This window comes from Triticum urartu, chromosome 7 (genome assembly GCF_003073215.2).
Source record: "Triticum urartu cultivar G1812 chromosome 7, Tu2.1, whole genome shotgun sequence".
Lineage (NCBI taxonomy): Eukaryota > Viridiplantae > Streptophyta > Magnoliopsida > Poales > Poaceae > Triticum > Triticum urartu.
Window position 1 is genome coordinate 603718861 of NC_053028.1, and position 23613 is coordinate 603742473.

Here is a 23613-nt window from a genome sequence, read left to right on the forward strand (position 1 = left end):
TACAAAAACTTCAGCGAAGATAAGAAGATGGATTTTTGTCTAAGTAATGAAGATTGACAAAGAACGAAGTTCAAAGTCAACCTGGGGCCTAATGTTGGGGATATAACTATCAGTTATGACCCGCCCAGAAGGGGCCGGGTCAGCCCCAGTGGCGGATTACACAAGAAGCCCAGTAAGCATTCAAGATGATAGTTTATTAAATCTTATAGAAGGCCCAAAGGCCTGGAGGCGGCTTAAAGCCTGATATTATGAACCGCCGTATGTAAGGAAAGACTTGTAAAGAAAGGCATGAAAAGGAAGTCACCGAGCCGGACACGATTATGAGCCGGTCAGGACTCTGTAGGCCAACAGGCGTCAACCCGTGTATATAAGGGGACGACCCGGTGGCGGCTTAGGGCAAGAAACAAGAGATCGATAACCAAGCCGGCGAGTTAAGCCTCTTGGTGATCGAAACCCCCAGCAATACCAACACGACAAGACATAGGCTTTTATCTTCATCATAAGGGGCTGAACTAGTATAAAACCTCCCGTGTCCCTTGTCCCGATTAACCCCTTTAAGCTTCCTAGTTGCAATGGCCCTACGACTAAGTCCTTTCGCTAGGACATCTGCCGTAACAATTCCACGACAGGATCCCTCCCGCCAGCAGGGGGTTGAGATCCTCCGCACATCCACAGCCCAAAAGCCATCGGAGATTGGGCGGATCGGCGGCGGTGCCGGTGGGAAGAGGAAGAAGACTTTTCTTGCGTTGATTTTTTTTACCTGTGCATCTTGTAGGTGTCTAGGCGTGCTTACCGTGTTTGTATTCCTTCCATGCTTATTTTTCTAAACCAATAAATTCGCCCTTACCTTAGTAAAATTGCATACGGTGTGTGTGGCCCATCAAGCGGTCCGCGTTCAGAAGATTGACCGAGCGAGTGATCCCCACGGCGAGCAGGACCGCCGCCCCCCTCCACCCCGCGCATCACGCACAAGCCATACGTGCACACACCGCGCCGTGTAAGAAAAGAAAAGTTGGTCACCACGCCGAAACCAACCAAAACAAGCCGGCGAGGCTCACGAGGACAGCCGTAAAAAACCTTTCGACCGTTTCGCCAATCCAAGAACGAAAGAAAACAGAAACGGAGAGCGTGCGTGCGCGCGCGGTTTTGGCTTTTTCCGGCGTGCCGGCGGGGGGCGGCGCCGCAGCACGCACGCAGGAGAGAGAGAGCTCGAGGCACGCTGTGTGCCGCGCAGACGGTTTTCCAACTGCTGTGCGTGAGTGTGTCACACACTCCCCATGACCTTATCTCTCTTGTTTTTACTGTATCATCTTTGTCATACTGTGGAGTGCTGCTCAACTGCTGTGCACAGCCAGTCACAGAAGAAGCCACGTAACGTCACTCTGTTTTCTTTCTTCGAACGAGGCCACCCGCCGGTGACTCACGAGCGACATTGATTATCTGGAACTTGGGCTTGCCACAGATGGCTCTGCCAGCACCTTCTTCGCTATCTGTCTCTAGATTGCTACTTCCTCCGTTCTGAATTACTCGTCGCGAAAATAGACATATCTAGATGTATTTTAGTTTTAGATACATTTATTTCTGCGACAAGTAATTTGAAACGGAGGGAGTAGATTGCTGGGGGCACGTACGTGCAGCAGTGGTAATGACAATTTCGTACGTGCCACGATCAGTTGGTTAGAGACGGGTACGAATTTCCGCGACAACATGGTAATGGGCACCAATTATTCCCGGCTTGAAAAAACCGGTTGTTTCGATTAGGTGGATAAGCATGCACGTATAGGCTTGTTTAGAAGCAATCTTATCTAAATCCGCAATCTTCTTCTTGCAAATTAATTAAGGGTTTAGTGTTTATTTCTCTCTCTCTCTCTCTCTGCGCGCCATCTTATCCCGGCCTTATAAATCGGGGCGCCCACGTAGCGGCACGCGAGCACGCGCGACGGAGTCCACACCACGCGCCACGCCACGCCACCGCCCGCGCGCTAGCTCTTCGTCAGGTCCGTCCGTCCGTCGTCCACGCCCACGACCCCGCGCCACATGCCGGCCGTCAGCCGGTTCAACGCCCCCGCCGGCCCGGCGCCCAGCATATAGCCCCGCACACGCCATCCCACCACTCGCGACCGCCGACCCCCGACAGGTCCAGATCATCCATCTTCCCCAGCCTCCACAGTTCGAGCTCGGACCAGCTGGTTTAACCGCCATGGGGTGCGGCTTCTCGACGGGGGCGGCGGGCGGCGGGGGCGGGCTGCGGCCGTTCGCGGGGGTGCGGGTGATCCACACCAACGGCTACGTGGAGGACTTCCCCGCGGGCGAGGACGGGGCGCCGGTCACCGTCGCGCGCGCCACGGCCTCCTCGCCCTCCTCGTGCCGGTACGTGCTGTGCTCGTCGGCGCACCTGCTGCAGCCGGGCCGCGCGCTGTTCCGGCCGGACGATGCGCTGCAGCCGGGCACCGTCTACTTCCTGCTCCCGCACTCCATCTTCCAGGCCGAGTCCTCCGCGGTCGACCTCGCCTGCCTCATGAACCGCCTCACCGCGCTCGCGCGCAAGGGCGGCGGCCCCGCGCCCAGCGCCGTCGACGCGCTCTTCTCCGGCGACTCCGCCCAGCGCCGCGGCAGCAGCCCCGAGGCCGAGGGGCAGACCGCCAAGCCGCCCCGCCCCGCCGCCAAGAGCTGCGCCGCCGCCGCCGCCGCCTCCGCGGGGCCGTGGCGGCCGCGGCTCGACCGGATCGACGAGTCCATGGGCCGCTCCTCCATGCGGAGCGCCTCCACCCTGAGCAACCGCAGCAGCCAGGACTAGCTAGGATCTTCCTCTGCTCGCCGCCGTCGCCGTTGCCGCCGTTTCGTTTTTGTTGCTTGCTTGCAGTGATTTGCAGTAGTTTTGTACCGCCATCAATGAACTAGATTTTCTCCTTCTGTTAGTCGTCCGTTTTCCCTGCTTGTTCATAATCAATCTGTACATTTGGCAGTGATTTGTACTAGTATCAGAAACCAGATTTCCTACTGTTCTCTTGTCCATTCTCCTGCTTGTTCATCATTAATCTCTATGTATGCGCATGTTTCTCTTCGTGTACGTATTACTAGAAGATGAGATTAGTGCGGCTAATGATAATGGAGAAGGGAAGAATGAGCGCGGTAGGTTAGGTTAGACAGGTGCACCCAATGTCGTCCCACCATGATGGCGATCTGCGAGTCTTGGTCCGACGAGACCCATTCGCTGTGCACTCACTCGCACAACACAAGCAAGCAAAGTACTACGCAAGTGGAGCACAGTTCGTTTGACTTTGGGGCGGGATCAATTCGTAATCTATCTCCAAGTGGACACAGGAGTGGGGCTGGGGGGTCACTCTCCCTCCATGTAATGCCGAGGCTGCCACCTCACCAAACCCCTCGTTAACTTCATTTTCAGACAAAACAACAACACCCACCGAATAATCCATATGTCAATTTGAAAGGAAGAAAAAAAATCCAAATGTCAAACCCCATCTCTTCTCTCCCCGGTTTCAACTCGAATTTAGTACGTACAATTGATTGAAGATACACATACACCCACGCACGCACGCATGGGGAGTTTTGTACGCAAAAGATTCCCGAGTCATTTTACAGAAAAATCAGATATCTAGTACTCTCTCTTTATTTTTATAAGACTTTGAAGACATTTCAGTCAATGTACAAAATAGCCCATTTTAAGTTGTCTGAAGTGACTTATAAAAATGAACGGAGGGAGTATATTACCGCTTTCTTTGAGTTCACAAATAAGATTTGGTCAAAGTCAAACTTGATTAACTTTGACTAAGTTTATAGAAAAATATATCAAGATTCACAGTATGAAATTAATATTGTCAGATGCATCATGAAATTAATTTTCATATCATATAGCTTTAGTATGGTAGATGTTACTATTTTTTTCTATAAAGTTGGTCAAACATTACAGAGTTTGACTTTGACCAAATCTTATATGCAGATTAAAAAGAAACGAAGGGAGTATACAATTCAAGCCTTATTTTGAGTGTCCATTTTATATCGGACCAAAAAAACAAACTGGCTAATTATCGTCTGCCATTCAATGTGGTTGCGCAGCCGAATCTACTAATTTTGTAGGTTGGGTTTCGGTTAACAACAATTGGCTGTTGGCCGGTGGTCGTTTACTCCGACAGTTGGAGTTTCGGTTAACAACAATGGGCTGCTGGCACTTGCAGACGCTCATCACTCACTCCACAGCCCCCATTGGCGCGCTGGATACGGCACATCTCTCCGGGCCACTCTGCCCGTCTACGTCCCGCCACCTAGGCTAGGCCAGTCAGTACGTACTCGCCACATCTCTGTCGCACGACTAATAAATACACGTACGTACTGCTAGCCCGTAGAGGTGGGTAGATAGATGCGTGAAACCAGCGACATAAACGAGGATGGATGGGCACGCAAAAGGTTTTTAACATCGAGTTGGGCGGGCAGTCTCTTTCAGCGCTCTGTTGCCGGGCACGCCCACAGGCAGGGTAAAAACAACAATGTTGTGTGCAGCGAAAGATGACAGCTATCGCTCCTTGCGTTGCCCTGCCATCCACGTTAGCTTTTTTTTTTTTGACCCGGGCCATAACCCCTTTCCATTAAATGCATAACGGAAATACAAAGTTCAAAGTTCAACGAACACAGACCCAACATAAGCGGCTACAGCATAAGGAAGTAAGAAAGGGGTCAGGCGAGATCAAAGCATCACTGGGAAACCCACTATAAGCACTCGTCATCGAGCAGCCCATCGCGGGGCGAAAACCCAGTGACACCTAGCATCATGCAAACCACTAGACCTAACCAGATCAAGGCAAACTCCAACAGGAATCATAACAGTACTACAACGCCCTGCTCGTAGGCAAAACACAGGAGAGCAAAAGACACTCGCGCAGGAGTGCAATCCACCAAACGGGTAAACACAGTCTCGAAGCTTTTTTGCCTTGGTGGAGTAGAATCAGTTCGTCGTCGATGGAGGTGCACAAATCCATCTTGGCTCCACGCTCCATGGACTCTCGATCCTCACCAGCCATCAAACCTGCCAGTATGTCAAAAAGCCATCCACGTTAGCTGACTCACCCTGGGAACTACGGCGCCATGGGCGACCAACTTCTTTTTTAGCTGCGCACCTTTCATTATTTTTCACCAAGTTCGTTCAAAAATATGTAGATTTTGCGACACGGAAAGCAATGCCGTCGAGTTCAAACGTGATTTTGCGATTATCAAAAAATATACAGTAGAGAAAAAACAGGGAGGGAAAGTTCAATTTTGAAGATGCGGCCAAACCAAACCAAACTGCAGGTTACAAAAATGTAAAATGGCTTCGATGGCTGCGGCGGTTTGTTCAGAGCAGCTGCGTCCATCCTAACCCTTTCGAGAAAATTCCTTATTTGACACTATTTTGAAATCTGCTTTCTTATTTGACACTGAAAAAAATTTCTTCCTTATTTTAAGTTCTAAATTTTATTTCTTATATGACATTTTCGTTCATTTTAAGCCTAAATGACACCTGAAAAGACTCTTTTGCCCCTCATGTGGTATGTGTGTGGGGGGCAATAGCGCACACATGCAGCACCGGTGCGAGGGCAGAAGCACACACGCATCAACACATACACACGCACGCGCGCACACACACGCAACAACACGCACGCGAACGTGCGCACACACACACACACACGCAGCAACACACATGCACGCGCACACACACGCAGCAACACACACGCACGCAGCACACACACACACATACACACACACGCAGGCAGCACATAGGCACGCAACAGCACGCACATACACACGCACGCACACACGCAACAACACGCACGCGGACGTGCACACACACGCAGCAACACACATGCACGCGCACACACACACGCAGCAACACACATACACACACACGCAGCAGCAGCACACACACAGGCAGCACATAGGCACGCAACAGTGCACACACACGCGCGCGCACGTACGCACGCAGTAGCAAACACACACGCAGCGGCACACATGCACACACACACATGCAGCAGCAACACACATGTGCGCGTGCACCCACACACGCAACAGCACACACACGCGCACACACATAGCACATGAGGGGCAAAATCGTCTTTCCAGATGCCATTTAGGCTCAAAATAGACGGAGGTGTCGTGCAGGGAATAAAATTTAAGACTAGTGTCAAATAGGGAAGAGAAACTTTTCCAGTGTCAAATAAGGAATCAGATTTTAAAACAGTGCCAAATAAGGAATTTTCTCAACCCTTTCAGGTCCATCTTAACTGGTAACCTACGAAGAGCTGATTTGTGCCGCCACTTGTCGCCGACGCGGCATAGCAGTTGTTGATACAGTAAAAAAAAGTCCAATACAGCCTACACTGGAGTCCGCAATGGCAATGGCAATCTGCCTGCCGCCATTTGTCACTGACGCGATGGTGTCCAGTCAAGTTCTACGCGTGGTCCATCTCTTGACCCCAGGAAATCAAGATGCAACACGGAAGCTTTTCGTGGAGCATCCACAGATTAGGGCCAAATCCAGTGCCCCGGTGCGGTTATTCGGGACTTTGTCAAACCATGTGACGCAGCTTTTGACTACTTTTCAGCACGAGATCAACACACAGGAGATGCATCCACACAAAAGGTAATAAAAAAATTAAAAGCGAGCTATGTAAGAAATAGTCACATACTTCACGCTAGCAAATTATATGATTCTCATCTTGTTCTTAGTCTAGACATCAGGACGCTGTATGCCGGTCACCCGGTGAGGACGATCAAATTCTTTCATCATTTTCCTCTTAACATCTTTTCGTGGCCAGGATCACGCCGATTGGCAAGCGGAGAGGGTCGCATCTCGCCTCTGGCCAAATGGTTGCATATCATTATCAACATACCACCTTCTTGCAAAAAGATACGCAATGCTTATGTGTGTTCGAGGAAAAAGTAGTCCACATAGTAGTACAAAAATAACCACCCAATACCTGGTCCGTTGGATGTGAGGAAATCAATTATGATAGCAACATCGAGGTAGGCATCGCCTCAGACTACTCGAGTGATAGATAAGTAAAACAAGACGATATTTCCAAGCCAAAATGTTCCAAGGACAGCCGTATTGATAGTTGACATATATGTCTCATAGCAAGACTCCTCCATCAGACTGAGGGTCCAATTTGACCGACAGCCTACCTTTTTGCATATTTTGTACTCCCTCTGTAAACAAATATAAGAGCGTTTAGATAACTAAAATAGTGATCTAAACGCTCTTATATTTCTTTACGGAGGGAGTAGAAAAGTAAGAAGTATATATATAAAAAAAATCTTCAGGTTCGGAAACTTGCACAATCATGGATCATGGATCATGGATGCTAGCTAGTAATGGCAATAAATTTATACTTCAAGCATATCTCATAGTAGTGAAGTTGGAAAAGTTACTGGTGCCGTGTAGAAGAGAAGCCTTCTGTATTTTCTTCATCGCTGACTTCAATGTACTGTACGATATGACACGGCAGTACCGCATCTTGACATCTCTTTCTTTGCTCCATCTCCATCCTTACATCCACAACATGTCCCAAATTTTCATTACCAGCATATATAAGTTTGACGCTACCACATAATTCACATGATCAATCAAACCCGCCGAACAATGCCAATGCAAACCCCCTCTCTCCTCAGTTTTAACTCAAATTTACAACTAAAGATACACCCTGCAGATCACCGTTCAGATGTTCAGCCAGTAGGCTGCGCCAACACACATGTGAAAGTTGTTGTGTACGAAAAAGGCTCCCAGTTTTCAGAAATGCGTATTCCAAGCCTTGCTTTCAGTGCTGATTTTTTATCCAGCCTAAAAATAACTAATCTCTCAACTGTCGTGTCATTTGAGGTTGTTGGTCTAGCAGCACCGCGAAATCTAGTTTTGTAGGTCAGGTGTTCATTTAACAACAACTGCTTGCAGAGACCCATCCCTCCCATTGGCAAGCTGGATATGTCGAATCTCTGGGCCACTATACCCCTACCTGATTAAGTGGTCAGGAATTCCCAGGCTGCTACTACTGGGATAGTATTGGGCATGTCTTTGTCGCGAGAATAAATTAATACCAGTAGTAGAGATGTGTAAAACAGCGACATAAACGATAGACACGCAAAAGCCTTGCATATAATGTTTTTAACATCAACTTTGATGGGCCGTCTCTTTCAGCGCTCTGTGGTGTACGCCCACAGGATAAAAACAACAATATGTTCACCAACCGATGGACCAACTTACAAGCTATCGTTCCATTGTGTTGCCCTCCCGTAGACGATAGCTTGACTAACCATGGAAGTACCGCGCCATGGGTGGCCAATCTTTTGTTTTTTGCGGGTGCCATGGGTGACCAACTCGATGACTAACCTGAACACTGCGGTTTTTGATGAACTATACTAGTTGGTTCCAAAGAAACACTGGTTTTTGCGACGTGATAAGTGACACTGTTGGGTTTGCATTTGAAACACACACTTTCTTAGGATCATGATTTTGTAATTATCAAAAGATATACCACAGAAGGAAAATAGGCAGAGCTGAATTTTGGAGAAAGTGCCAAACAAACCAAACCGCAAAGTTGTAAAAACTGTACGGCTTGGTACAACAGCTCAATGGCTGTGACAGTTTGTTCAGAGCAGGTGCATCTATCCTCACTCTTTCAGGTTGATCTTTAACTGGTAGCTAGGAAGAGCTGATTCGCTGACACAGCGTAGCAGTTGATATGATCAGCCATCCAACACAGCCTACACTGGAGTCGGCAAAGGCACATTGCCTGCCACCATTTTTCACTGACATTGAGAGTGCCCAATCAAGTTCTATGCTTGGACCATCTCTAAATCCCAAGAAATCATGATGCAAGATGTCAGCTTCTTCGTGGAGCATCTATGGATCAGGGGCAAATCCAGTGCTCCAGTGCACTTGTGTAGGACTTTATCAACCCAGTGATGCAGCTTTTGACTACTTTTTCGCAGAAGATCAACTTACAGGAGATGCATCTACACAAAGGTACTCCCTCCGTCCCATAAGCCATAATATAAGACGTTGTTACATCTAGTATGTGAGCATATTAGATGTAATAACATCTTATATTATGAGACGGAGGGAGTAATAAATAAAGGCAACTACACTGGTTGTTAATCTGTCTGCTAAAAGTGAGCTACATAAGAAATAGTCGCATACTCCAGGATCACAAATTGTATGGTTCTCGTGTTGTTCTTGGTCTAGATGTGAGGGCCCTGATGCCCGTCGCTTGGTGAGGACGGACACGTCTTTCTTCATATATATTTTTTCATATTTTCTTAGCCAGGATCTCGTTTATTGGCAAGTGGAGAGGGTCGCTTTTCACCTCTGGCCAAATGGCTGTATATCATCTTCTTATAAAAACATGTGCAATGCTTTTGTGCGTCTGAGGAAACAATTGGCCACATACAAAAAATAAACCACTGAATTATCTGGCCCTTTGGATGTGAGGTTATCAATCATTAATTATGATAGCAACATCAAGATAGGCATCACCTCAGACTACTAATCAACGATGATAGATATGTATACTAAGACGATCTTCAAGATGTTCGAAGGACAGGCGTGCTGACAGTTGACATATATATGTCTAATAGCAAGACTCCTCCACCAGACCGACAGTCCAATTTGACCAATAATAACCTACCCTTTTGCATCTTTTGCAGAAGACTAAGAAGTATCAAATTCCTGAATTTGTATAGAAACTTGCATAACTGTAATGCTAGCTAGTAATAGCAAATAACATTCATAATTATACCTCAAGCAAATCTCATAGTAGTGGAGTTGGAAAAGTTACTGGTGCTGTGCAGTAGAGAAGCTTTCTGCATTTTCTTCACCATTGACTTCAATGTAAGACAGGGCAGTACTGCATCTTAACGTCTCTTTCCTCACACCCATCTCCACCCTTACATCCACAACACGTCCCCAGTTCTCATTAGCAGCATATAAGTTTGACGCAAGCACATAATTCCCCTCATGGCCAGGCTCCATGTCGATCACATGATCCATCACCTTCCTCGCTAAATTCATATCTCCATGATCACGGCATGCTCCGGTCAATACACGCCATATTACAGGATCAGGCTTCACAGGCATGGCCAAGACAAACTCAAACGCCTCGTCCAACATGCCAGATCTGCACAACAGGTCCACCATGCTTCCATAGTGCTCCATCCATGGTGTGATGTGATAGTCTACGACCATGGACTTGAACAACTGGCGCCCTTCACTCACTAGCCTGGAGTGGCAACAAGCATTGATCACGCTTAAGAAGATAACCTCGTCAGGCCAGAACCCTTGTCTAAGCATCTGCGAAAACCGAACAAGGGCAGCCACCCCATGCCCATGCACAGCAAGTGCCTGTATCATGGCTGTCCATGAGACCACAGTCCTCACACTCATCGAGTCAAATATCTGACATGACTTCTTCACCCTCCCCATCTTACCATGCATATGGATGAGCGAATTAGCGACACGGGTGTTCTCCAAGAAGCCATTCTCGCATGCATATTCCTCCACCCACTCGCCCAACTCCGACGTACAATCCAATTTTGTGCACGCCGAGATGACTGCAAGCAGGGTGACCTCATCGACCTTGACAACGGCAAGCCTCATCTCGTTGAACACCTCCAGCGCCTCTGCTGGGCGTCTGTTCTCGCAGCAGGCATTGATCATGCAGGTCCAAGAAACCACGCTCTTATTCCCCATACCGGCGAACACCGTGCTCGCTTCAGCGAACCGCCCGCATCTCCCGTACATGCTTACCAGCGCATTGAGAACGCGCAAATCAAGAACAGGGATATTCCTGACGGCATATCCGTGGAGCTCTCTCCCGTGCACCAGACTCCTCAGCTGCGCGCACGCAGACAGGAGGCTCGTGACGGAGAGGTTGTTGGGCCGGGAGCCCTCGCCCACCATGGCGGACGCAGCGAGCAGGGCGTGGTGGGGTTGACGGGAGCGCGCGCAGGCGGAGACGAGGGTGTTCCATAGAGGGATGTCCCGGCGGGGGGTTTCGTCGAACAGCTGGCGCGCGGAGGCCAGGCGGCCGGAGGCTGCGTAAGACTTGAGGAAGGACGAGCAGAGGTGGAGACAGGAGGGGAGAAACCCGAGCTTTAGGGCGTGCGCGTGGAGCTGGGCGGCGGAGGCGGCGGAGAGGGCGCCGAGGATGGCCGCGGCGTCGCGCAAGGTGGTGGCGCTGGCGCTCATGGCATTTGATTTGGGTGCTATTGGGTAAATGACAAGAAAGCCCCTGGGCGCTTCCACAATTTGATATAGGGTCAGTTTTTTTGGGCAATTCTCCCAGAATTGATCCCTCCCCAGCTTCTCTCAGAATTGTCACTTTATCGTTTTTTATAATTCTTAACTAGTTAATGTCTAATTAGATAGAAATTATAAAAAAAATGGAATGACAATTCTGGGAGAAACTGAAGAGGGGGTCAATTCTAGGAGAATTGCCAAAAAAACTGGCTCATAGTAGCACATGCCATGGGTGTTATTAATTGCCATTCTAAAGGCATCTATAGTGTGTGTGTTTTCGAGAAGGTATCTATAGTGGTTGACAGTGTTATCTTAAACTCGTCACGTAATTTGGCGTAAAAGATAATATAAAATTATGTACACATGTTATTCTTAGTCTTATCTCTGATAACTTTAAATTTCTGTGATGAGATATTATTGTTAAAAGATCATCTCTTAATTAAGAGAAGACAAATATTTTCTTATGGTTTCTCTTTTGACAACTGCTAAGCGTCGGCGCACCGGCCGAAATTTCGGCCGGTCCGCCCCCAGTCGTAGGATTAGGCCACAACCAACCGTTAATTTTTCCACATCATTGCCTCCCCTTTCGCATCTGGCTCTGCGTTGACCAGCAATTCCCATCCATGGCGGACTCCGCGCTCATCGCTGCCGGTGCTCGTCCTTGGCTTCATGTGCTTGCCGGCCAACAGCGCACCTGTGCTCGTCGCCCCGGCCGCCCGCGCTCGCCGGCCTACAGAGCTCCGTCGCGCCGACGCTAGACTAGTTCCAGCAATTAAAAATGCCGCCTGTAGCAAATTTATGCACCGGTTGTAGCATTTTTCCACCTTGGTTGTAGCTCCGTTGCGCCAACCGTCGTAGCCGACAGTCGACTAGTTCCAGCAAAAAATGATGCTGGATGTAGCAAAAGAAATTGCTAGTTCCAACAAAAATCAAAGCCGGTGAGAGCAGAATTGGAGCCGGTTCCGGCAAAACAAAAATATAGTGGTAACAAAAAAGATTGTTGGTTCCAGCACAAATCGAAGTCGGTGGTAGCAAAATTGGGGCTAGTCCAGCACTACTGAGATAGTAGTAGCAACACAGGTAATAATTCCAGCAAAAACAAAGCCATTGTAGCAAAAAATTGGGCTGGTTCCAGCAAAATCTGAAGATGATGGTAGCAAAATTGGGGCTGGTTGCAGAAACAAACACACTCATTCTAGCAAAAAAATACCACCATCTCCGTCGCCGGTCACCGTGAGCGGTTGTTCCAGCACCTTCAACCCGTGGTTGTAGCCTTCCTCATGGCCGGTCCCAGCATCTGACCGTCATCGAACGTAGCACGCCGTGGCCGCGAACTCCCCTTGATGTGCTCGATGGTGGACTACCGCAGACCGAGCTCGCTCTCCTTGGAATCCATGGCAGACTGCTGCATGAGAGGAGAGACGGAGACACAAAAGCTTGATATGTGGGGATTAATGGCGGATTCCCCGTGGGGAAGAGAGATGAGGCAGAAAGGGAAGCGGCGATGCCTTTGAGCGATGTGGATAAGGTCTGGGTGGACGAGATGCTTCAGGCAATGCGATAAGGTATGGGTGCCTGGTCCTACTAGCTTTTTGTATCGCGAGTGACGCGGACCGGCGGAAGCTTACGCCGGTCGTCCGTTTATAAACGTTTCCCTTCTGTTTTCTCTACTTTAACATTTATCTCACTTGATGCTCCTAATATACCATTGTTGTACATGCCCTCAGTTTGCTCTCGCTTTTTCTTAAAGGGGTGTATTATATTAATTTAGCAACATAGGGTCACTACAATTGCCGTTGGCGATGCGGTTGATCTTCGGGTAGAGGTCCTCGTAGGTGACCACGGGGATGCGGTCCTTGAACAACTCGTGGTCTGTGCACCTCATGTCCTGCCATCTTCGCCAGTACTCTGTGATGCAATTTGAAGGCCAATCAATTATACATATCTTTGTCTCTGACTTTGAGGACGTGGAGCTTATTTTACTTGTCAAGTCTAGATAAATACACGCACGAAAACATTGGACATGAATCAATGGGTTGAGTTATGCACATATCAGCAGGGGGCATCGCTCCCCTAGCCCAGGAAAAAGCATCGAGGATTATATTTAGGGTTTAGGGTCTTATGAGGCGTGCTCTTATGTTTCCGTAACTTTTTGGCATGAATCCGAAAGCACCTATCATCCTTAGAGATACTAAGCTCCCTAGAAAAGCGGAGCTCTGGTGCATCGGGGCTATATTTAGCATTCGTGGCCCCATATGGGTGGATGCTTGGTCGTTTGTGTTGGGATCGTTGCAGAAATTAAAATTTTCTACGCATCACCAAGATCAATCTATGAAGAGACTAGCAACGAGAGATAGGGGAGTGTATCTTCATACCCTTGAAGATCGCGATGCGGAAGCATTGCAAGACCGTGGTTGGAGGAGTCATACACGCAGCGATTCAGATCGCGGTTGATTCCGATCTAAGCGCCGAACAACGGCGCCTCCGCGTTCAACACACGTGCAGCCCGGTGACAACTCCCGCGCCTTGATCCAGCAAGGAGGAGGGAGAGATTGGAGAAGACAACTCCAGCAGCAGCACGACGGCGTGGTGGTGGTGGAGCAGGGTGGTTTCCAGCAGGTCTTCGCCAAGCACTACGAAGGATGAGGATGTGGAGAGGTAGGGCTGCGCCGAGGGAGAGAGAGACTCGTGTCCTTGGCAGCCCCAAAACCCCCACTACATATAGGAGGAGGGGAGGTGGCTGCGCCCCCTCTAGGGTTCCCACCCTAGGGGGTGCGGCAGCCCTAGATGGGATTGGAGGGGCGGCCAAGAGGGGGAGAGGGGGCGCGCCCTAGGGTGGGCCTTTAGGCCCATCTGCGCCTAGGGTTTCCACCCTCTCCTCCTAGTTGCGCCTTCTACCTTGGTGGGAGGCGCACCAGCCCACTCAGGGGCTGGTCCCTTCCCACTCTTGGCCCATGCAAGCCTCCGTGGCTGGTGGGGCCCTCTCGGTGGACCCCTGGAACCCTTTCGGTGGTCCCGGTACAATACCGTTGACACCCGAAATACTTCCGGTGGACAAAACCTCACTTCCTATATATAATTCTTTACCTCTGGACCATTCTGGAACTCCTCGTGACATCCAAGATCTTATCCGGGACTCCGAACAACATTCGGTAACCACGTACAAACTTTCCCTATAACCCTAGCATCATCAAACCTTAAGTGTGTAGACCCTACGGGTTCGGGAGGCATGTAGACATGACCGAGACATCTCTCCGATCAATAACCAACAGCTGGATCTGGATACCCATGTTGGCTCCCACATGTTCCACGATGATCTCATCAGATGAACCACGATGTCGAGAATTCAATCAATCCCGTATACAATTCCCTTTGTCAATCGGTACGTTACTTGCCCGAGATTCGATCGTCACTATCTCAATACCTCGTTCAATCTTATTACCGGCAAGTCACTTTACTCGTTCTGTAATGCATGATCCCGTGACTAACTGCTTAGACACATTGAGCTCATTATGATGATGCATTACCGAGTGGGCCTAGAGATACCTCTCCGTCATACCGAGTGACAAATCCCAGTCTCGATTCGTGCCAACCCAACAGACACTTTTGGAGATACCCGCAGTGCACCTTTATATCCACCCAGTTACGTTGTGACGTTTGGCACACCCAAAGCATTCCTACAGTATCCGGGAGTTGCACAATCTCATGGTCTAAGGAAAAGATACTTGACATTAGAAAAGCTTTAGCAGACGAACTACACGATCTTGTGCTATGCTTAGGATTGGGTCTTGTCCATTACATCTTTCTCCTAATGATGTCAAATAACCTCTTCTCACCGGCAAGTTGAAATCATAATTGAGCTCTTTAATAGCCCAATAAGCCTTATGTTCTAGTTCAAGAGGTAAGTGACATGCTTTTCCATAAACCATTTTATACGGAGACATACCCATAGGATTTTTATATGCAGTTCTATAGGCCCATAATGCATCACCAAGTTTCTTGGACCAATTCTTTCTAGATCTATTAAAAGTCTTTTGCAAAATTAATTTGAGTTCTCTATTACTCAATTCTACTTGACCACTAGACTGTGGGTGATAAGGGGATGCAATTCTATGATTAACATCATACTTAGCAAGCATTTTACAGAAAGCGCCATGAATAAAATGTGAACCACCATCAGTCATTAAATATCTAGGGACTCCAAACCTCGAAAAAATAACTTTTTTAAGCATCTTAATAGAGGTGTTATGATCAGCACTACTAGTTGGGATAGTTTCTACCCACTTAGTAACGTAATCAACAGTAACTAAAATATGTGTATACCCATTAGAGGCAGGAAAAGGTCCCATATAATCAAAGCCCCAAACATGAAATGGTTCAATAACAAGTGAATAATTCATAGGCATTTCTTGACGTCTACTAATATTACCAATTCTTTGACATTCATCACAAGATACAACAAACTTACGGGCATCCTTGAAGAGAGTAGGCCAATAAAAACCGGATTGCAATACCTTATGTGCAGTTCTATCTCCAGCGTGGTGTCCTCCATAAGCTTCGAAGTGACACTTGCGTAGGATCTGTTCCTGTTCATGATCAGGTACACAACGTCTAATAACACCATCTACTCCTTCTTTATAAAGGTGTGGGTCATCCCAGATGTAATGTCGTAAATCATAGAAAACCTTTTTCTTTTGCTGGTATGTGAAACTAGGTGGTATAAACTTAGCAACAATGTAATTAGCATAATCAGCATACCATGGAGCAGTGTGAGAAGCGTTTATGACATTTAATTGTTCATCAGGAAAGCTATCATAAATAGGTAGTGGGTCATCAAGAACATTTTCCAACCTAGACAAGTTATCTGCAACGGGGTTCTCAGCTCCCTTTCTATCAATAATATGCAAACCAAATTCTTGTAGCAAGAGAACCCATCTAATAATTCTAGGTTTAACATCTTTCTTTTCCATAAGATATTTAATAGCAGCATGATCCGTGTGAATAGTTACTTTAGAATCAACAATATAAGGTCTGAACTTATCACAAGCAAATACAACTGCTAAGAATTCTTTTTCGGTAGTAGCATAATTTCTCTAGGCATTGTCTAGAGTTTTACTAGCATATTGAATAACATTTAATTTCTTATCAACTCTTTGCCCTAGAACAACACCCACAGCATAATCACTAGTATCACACATAATTTTAAAAGGTAAATTCCAATCAAGTGGCTGAACAATAGGTGCAGAGATCAATGCTTTCTTATGTATTTCAAATGCTTCTACACAATCATTATCAAAGACGAACGGTATATCTTTTTGTAATAAATTAGTTAGAGGCCGAGAAATTTTTGAGAAGTCCTTAATGAACCTCCTATAAAAACTGGCATGAACAAGGAAACTTCTTATACCTTTGATGTCCTTGGGACACGGCATCTTTTCAATAGCATCAACTTTAGCTTTATCAACTTCAATGCCCCTTTTAGAAATTTTATGCCCCAAGACAATACCTTCATTAACCATAAAGTGGCATTTCTCCCAATTCAAGACAAGGTTAGTTTCTTCACATCTCTGTAAAACTCGATCAAGGTTGCTTAAGCAATCATCAAAAGAGGATCCATAAACGGAGAAATCGTCCATGAAAACCTCACAAATCTTTTCACAAAAGTCAGAGAATATAGCCATCATGCATCTTTGAAAGGTAGCAGGTGCATTACATAAACCAAAAGGCATATGTCTATAAGCAAAAGTACCGAAAGGGCAAGTAAAAGTGGTCTTTGATTGATCATCAGCTGACACAGGTATTTGAGAGAAACCAGAATAACCATCTAGAAAGCAAAAATGTGTATGTTTGGATAATCTTTCTAGCATTTGATCAATGAAAGGTAAGGGGTAATGATCTTTTTTAGTAGCCTTATTTAATTTTCGGAAATCGATTACCATCCTATAACCTGTAATAATTCTTTGAGGAATCAATTCATCTTTATCATTAGGAACGACAGTAATACCTCCCTTCTTAGGAACACAATGGACAGGACTTACCCACTGACTATCAGCAACGGGATAAATTATACCTGCCTCAAGGAGCTTTAGTATTTCTTTTCTTACCACTTCTTTCATCTTAGGATTCAGCCGTTGTTGGTGATCAATAACTGGTTTGTCATCTTTCTCCAAATTTATTTTGTGTTGACATAGAGTGGGACTAATGCCCTTAAGATCATCAAGAGTATATCCAATAGCAGCACGGTGCTTCTTCAAAGTTTTCAATAATTTTTCTTCCTCCTTCTATGAAAGGTTAGCACTAATAGTAACAGGATATATCTTCTTTTCATCAAGATAAGCATATTTAAGAGTATCAGGCAATGGTTTAAGCTCAAACACGGGATCACCCTTGGGTGGAGGAGGATCCCCTAAGATTTCAACAGGCAAGTTGTGTTTCAGAATAGGTCCCTGTTTAAAGAACACTTCATCTATTTCCCTTCTTTCATTCATAAACATATCATTTTCATGGTCTAGCAAATATTGTTCTAAAGGATCACTAGGAGGTACAACAATAGAAGCAAGACTAATAATTTCATCTTTACTAGGCAGTTCCTCTTCATGGTGTTGTCTATGAAATTTAGAAAAGTTGAACTCATGAGACATATCACCTAAAACAATAGTAACAACATCCTTTTTGCAGTATATCCTAGCATTAACAGTGTTTAAGAAGGGTCTACCAAATATAATGGGACAAAAGCTATCTTGTGGGGAACCAAGAACAAGAAAATCAGCATGATATTTAGTTTTCCCACACAAGACTTCAACATCTCTAACAATCTCAATTGGTGAAATAGTATCTCTATTGGCAAGTTTAATTGTGACATCAATATCTTCTAACCCAGTAGATGTGATATCATGCATAATTTCTCTGTACAAGTCAATAGGTATTGCACTAGCACTAGCACCCATATCACACAAGCCATGATAACAATGATCTCCTATTTTAACAAAAATAACAGGCATGCCTACCACAGGTCTATGTTTATCTTTAGCACAAGGTTTAGCAATTCTAGCAGTTTCATCATAGAAATAAATAACATGCCCATCAATATTATCAGCCAAGAGATCCTTAACAATAGCAATATTAGGTTCAACTTTAACTTGCTCAGGAGGTGTATAGGTTCTAATATTGCTTTTACGAACCACAGTTGAAGCTTTAGCATGATCTTTTATCCTAACAGGAAAAGGTGGTTTCTCAACATAAGTAGTAGGAACAATAGGATCATTATAAGTAATAGTCTTTTCTTCAACTTTAATAGGTGCAACTACTTTTACTTCAATGGGAGGATTATATTTAAACCACTTCTCCTTAGGGAGATCAACATGAGTAGCAAAAGATTCACAGAAAGAAGCTACTATCTCAGAGTCAAGTCCATATTTAGTGCTAAATTTATGGAAAACATCGGTACCCATAAAAGATTTAACACAATCAAACTTAGGTGTCATACCTGACTCCTTACCTTCGTCGAGATCCCAATCTTCAGAGTTGCGTTTAATTCTTTCCAATAAATCTCATTTGAACTCAATAGTCTTCATCATAAAAGAGCCATCACAAGAAGTATCGAGCATGGTGCGATTGTTATCAGAAAGCCGAGCATAAAAAATTTGGATAATCATTTCTCTTGAGAGCTCATGATTGGGGCATGAATATAACATTGATTTAAGCCTCCCCCAAGCTTGAGCGATGCTTTCTCCTTCGTGAGGCCAAAAATTATATATAATTACGATCACGATGAACAAGATGCATAGGATAAAACTTCTGATAAAATTCCAATTTCAATCGTTTGTAGTTCCATGATCCCATATCATCACATAGCCTATACCATGTCAATGCATCTCCCTCCAAAGATAAAGGGAAGACCTTCTTCTTGATAACATCATCGGGCATACCTGCAAGCTTAAATAATCCACAAACTTCATCCACATATATTAGGTGCTCATCAGGATGTAATGTTCCATCTCCTGCAAAAGGATTAGCTAGCAGTTTTTCTATCATACCCAAAGGAATTTCAAAGTAGACATTTTCATTTTCAGTAGGTTCAGTAGGTTCAGTAGGTTGAGGAGCAACTCTTTGCTCTACTGGTCGAGGTGAAGATACCCCGAACAAGCCCCTCAAAGGATTACTTTCCATAGTAACAAGTGACAGTAAATTTCAGCACACTATATAAATTTTTTACTTACCAAATTCCACCTACCAAAGGTGCTTCACTCCCCGGCAACGGCGCCAGAAAAGAGTCTCGATGACCCACAAGTATAGGGGATCTATCATACTCCTTTCGATAAGTAAGAGTGTCGAACCTAACGAGGAGCAGAAGGAAATGATAAGCAGTTTTTAGCAAGGTATTCTCTGCAAGCACTAAAATTATAAGTAATAGATAGTTTTGTGATAAGATAATTTGTAACGAGCAACAAGTAACAAAAGTAAATGAAGTGCAGCAAGGTGGCCCAATCCATTTTGTAGCAAAGGACAAGCCTGGACAAACTCTTATATAGAAGAAAGCGCTCCCGAGGACACATGGGAATTATCATCAAGCTAGTTTTCATCACGTTCATATGATTCGCGTTTGGTACTTTGATAATTTGATATGTGGGTGGACCGGTGCTTGGGTGCTGCCCTTACTTGGACAAACATCCCACTTATGATTAACCTCTATTGCAAGCATCCGCAACTACAACAAAAGTATTAAGGTAAACCTAACCATAGCATGAAACATATGGATCCAAATCAGCCCCTTACGAAGCAACGCATAAACTAGGGTTTAAGCTTCCGTCACTCTAGCAACCCATCATCTACTTATTACTTCCCAATGCCTTCCTCTAGGCCCAAATAATGGTGAAGTGTCATGTAGTCGACGTTCACATAACACCACTAGAGGAGAGACAACATACATCTCATCAAAATATCGAACGAATACCAAATTCACATGACTACTAATAGCAAGACTTCTCCCATGTTCTCAGGAACAAACGTAACTACTCACAAAGCATATTCATGTTCATAATCAGAGGGGTATTAATGTGCATATAGTATCTGAACATATGATCTTCCACCAAGTAAACCAACTAGCATCAACTACAAGGAGTAATCAACACTACTAGCAACCCACAGGTACCAATCCCAGACTTAGAGACAAGAATTGGATACAAGAGATGAACTAGGGTTTGAGAGGAGATGGTGCTGGTGAAGATGTTGATGAAGATTGACCCCCTCCCGATGAGAGGAGTGTTGGTGATGACGATGGCGATGATTTCCCCCTCCCGAAGGGAAGTGTCCCCGGCAGAACAGCTCCGTCGGAGCCCTAGATTGGTTCCGCCAAGGTTTCGCCTCGTGGCGGCCAAGGTTCCCAAAAGCTTGCTTATTATTTTTTTCCTCAACGAAAGACTCCATGTAGCAGAAGATGGGCATCAGAGGGCCACCAGGGGCCCACGAGGCAGGGGCACGCCCAGGGGGTAGGGCGTGCCCCCCACCCTCGTGGCCAGGGTGTGGGCCCCCTCTGGAACTTCTTGCGCTCAGTATTTTTTATATATTCTGAAAATAGCTTCCGTGAAGTTTTAGGACTTTTGGAGCTGTGCAGAATAGGTCTCTAATATTTGCTCCTTTTCCAACCCAGAATCCCAGCTGCCGGCATTCTCCCTCTTTATGTAAACCTTGTAAAATAAGAGAGAATAGGCATAAGTATTATGACATAATATGTAATAACAGCCCATAATGTAATAAATATCGATATAAAAGCATGATGAAAAATGGACGTATCAGCGCCCCCCTTTCCTTCCATTTCCCCTCTTCCTTCCTTGTTCCCCCTCTTCCTTAGGTGGAAACCTACTAGAACTTGGAGTCCTAGTAGGATTCTCCTCTCCTGGCGTGCCCTAGGAGGTCCGGCCGATCTCCCCCTCCATCCTTTATATACGTGGGGAGGGGGGCACCCTAGAAGACAGAAGTTGATCTTTTAGCCGTGTGCGGTGCCCCCCTCCATAGAAACACACATCGGTCATACCGTCGTAGTGCTTAGGCGAAGCCCTGCGCCGGTAACTTAATCATCACCGTCGGCACACCGTCATGCTGACGGAACTCTCCCTCGGCCCCAACTGGATCAAGAGTATGAGGGACGTCATCGAGCTAAACGTGTGCTGAACACGGAGGTGCTGTACATTAGGTGCTAGGATTGATTGGATCGTGAAGACGTATGACTACATCAATCGCGTTGATAAAATGCTTCCGCTTTCGGTCTATGATGGTACATGGACACACTCTCCCGCTCGTTGCTATGCATCACCTAGATAGATCTTGCGTGATCGTAGGAATTTTTTGAAATTACTGCGTTCCCCATCAGTGGCATCCGAGCCAGGTATATGAGTAGATGTTATATGCACGAGTAGAACACAAAGAGTTGTGGGCGATAATAGTCATACTGTTTACCAGCATGTCATACTTTGATTTGGCGGTATTGTTGGATGAAGCGGCCTAGACCGACATTGCATGACCGCGTTCATGAGACTGGTTCTACCGCCGTGCTTTGCACACAGGTGGCTAGTGGGTGTCTATTTCTCCAACTTTAGTTGAATTGAGTGTGACTACGCATGGTCCTTGTTGAAGGTTAAAACAACACACTTGACGAAAAATTGTTGTGGTTTTGATGCGTAGGTAAGAATAACATGAAGCTATTCTTTCCGTTCAATCTATCCTAGAGTTCATACTAGAATAACACCTTAAGACACAAATCGACCAAAACCCTAATGTCACCTAGATACTCCAATGTCACCTCAAGTATTCGTGGGTATGATTATACGATATGCATCACACAATCTCAGATTCATCTATTCAACCAACAAAAAGAACTTCAAAGAGTGCCCCAAAGTTTCTACCGGAGAGTTGGACGAAAACGTGTGCCAAACCCTATGCATAAGTTCACGAGGTCACGGAACTCGCAAGTTGATCACCAAAACATACATCAAGTGGATCACGTGATATCCCATTGTCACCATAGATAAGCACATGCAAGGCATACATCAAGTGTTCTCAAATCCTTAAAGGCTCAATATGATAAGATAACTTCAAAGGTAAAACTCAATTCATCACAAGAGAGTAGAGGGGGAGAAACATCATAAGATCCAACTATAATAGCAAAGCTCGCGATACATCAAGATCGTGTCAAATCAAGAACACGAGAGAGAGAGGTCAAACACATAGCTACTGGTAAATACCCCCAGCCCCGAGGGTGAACTAGTCCCTCCTCATCATGGAGAGCGCCGGGATGATGAAGATGGCCACCGGAGAGGGATTCCCCCCCTCCGACAAGGTGCCGGAACGGGTCTAGATTGGTTTTCGGTGGCTACAGAGGCTTGCGGCGGCGGAACTCCGGATCTAGATTATTTTCTGGAGGTTTCCGTATTTATAGGAATTTTTGGCGTCGGTCTCACGTCATGGGGGTCTCCGAGTCGTCCACGAGGGGGGTAGGGCACGCCCTACCCCCTGGGCTCGCCCTCCTATCTCGTGGATGGCTCGGAACACTTCTGGCCCAACTATTTTACTCCGGGAGCTTCTTTTGGTCCATAAAAAATCATCAAAAATTGGCACGTCAATTGGACTCCGTTTGGTATTTTTTCTGTAAAACTCAAAAACAAGACAAAACAGAAACTGGCACTGGGCTCTAGGTTAATAGGTTAGTCCCAAAAATCATATAAAAATAGCATATAAATGCATATAAAACATCCAAGGTTGATAATATAATAGCATGGAACAATCAAAAATTATAGATACGTTGGAGACGTATCACCTACCGCCTCCGCCGGCGCCGACTCGCCGGTAGAGGGTGAGTGTGAACGTGCCAGTGCACTGATACGTCTCCAACGTATCTATAATTTTTGATTGCTCCATGCTACTTTATCTACTGTTTTGGACTATATTGGGCTTTATTTTCCACTTTTATATTATTTTTGGGACTAACCTATTAACCGGAGGCCCAGCCCAGAATTGCTATTTTTTGCCTATTTCAGTATTTCGAGGAAACAGAATATCAAACGGAGTCCAAACGGAATGAAACCTTCGGGAACGTGATCTTCTCACCGAACGTGATCCAGGAGACTTGGACCCTACTCCAAGAAGTTTTCGGGGAGGTCACGAGGGTGGAGGGCGCCACCCCCCCTGGGCGCGCCCCCTGCCTCGTGGGCCCCTCGGAGCTCCACCGACGTGCTCCTTCCTCCTATATATACCTACGTACCCCCATTAGACCAAAGACGGAGCCAAAAACCTAATTCCACCGCCGCAACTTCCTGTATCCACGAGATCCCATCTTG

General features: G+C 46.1%; 2 protein-coding genes across 2 annotated transcripts; one reads left to right on the forward strand and one right to left on the reverse strand.

The window, feature by feature from the left end:
* Positions 1-1908: 1908 nt before the first annotated feature.
* On the forward strand, positions 1909-3015 carry LOC125523475. The gene has a single exon (XM_048688510.1). The coding sequence runs from the start codon at positions 2201-2203 to the stop codon at positions 2795-2797; it is 597 nt and encodes a 198-aa protein (XP_048544467.1). The 5' UTR covers positions 1909-2200; the 3' UTR covers positions 2798-3015.
* A 6739-nt stretch (positions 3016-9754) lies between these two features.
* On the reverse strand, positions 9755-12909 carry LOC125522012 (pentatricopeptide repeat-containing protein At1g11290, chloroplastic-like). The gene has a single exon (XM_048687072.1). It carries the CDS (start codon positions 11228-11230, stop codon positions 9818-9820), a length of 1413 nt encoding a protein of 470 aa, XP_048543029.1. The 5' UTR covers positions 11231-12909; the 3' UTR covers positions 9755-9817.
* Between the last annotated feature and the right edge of the window lie 10704 nt (positions 12910-23613).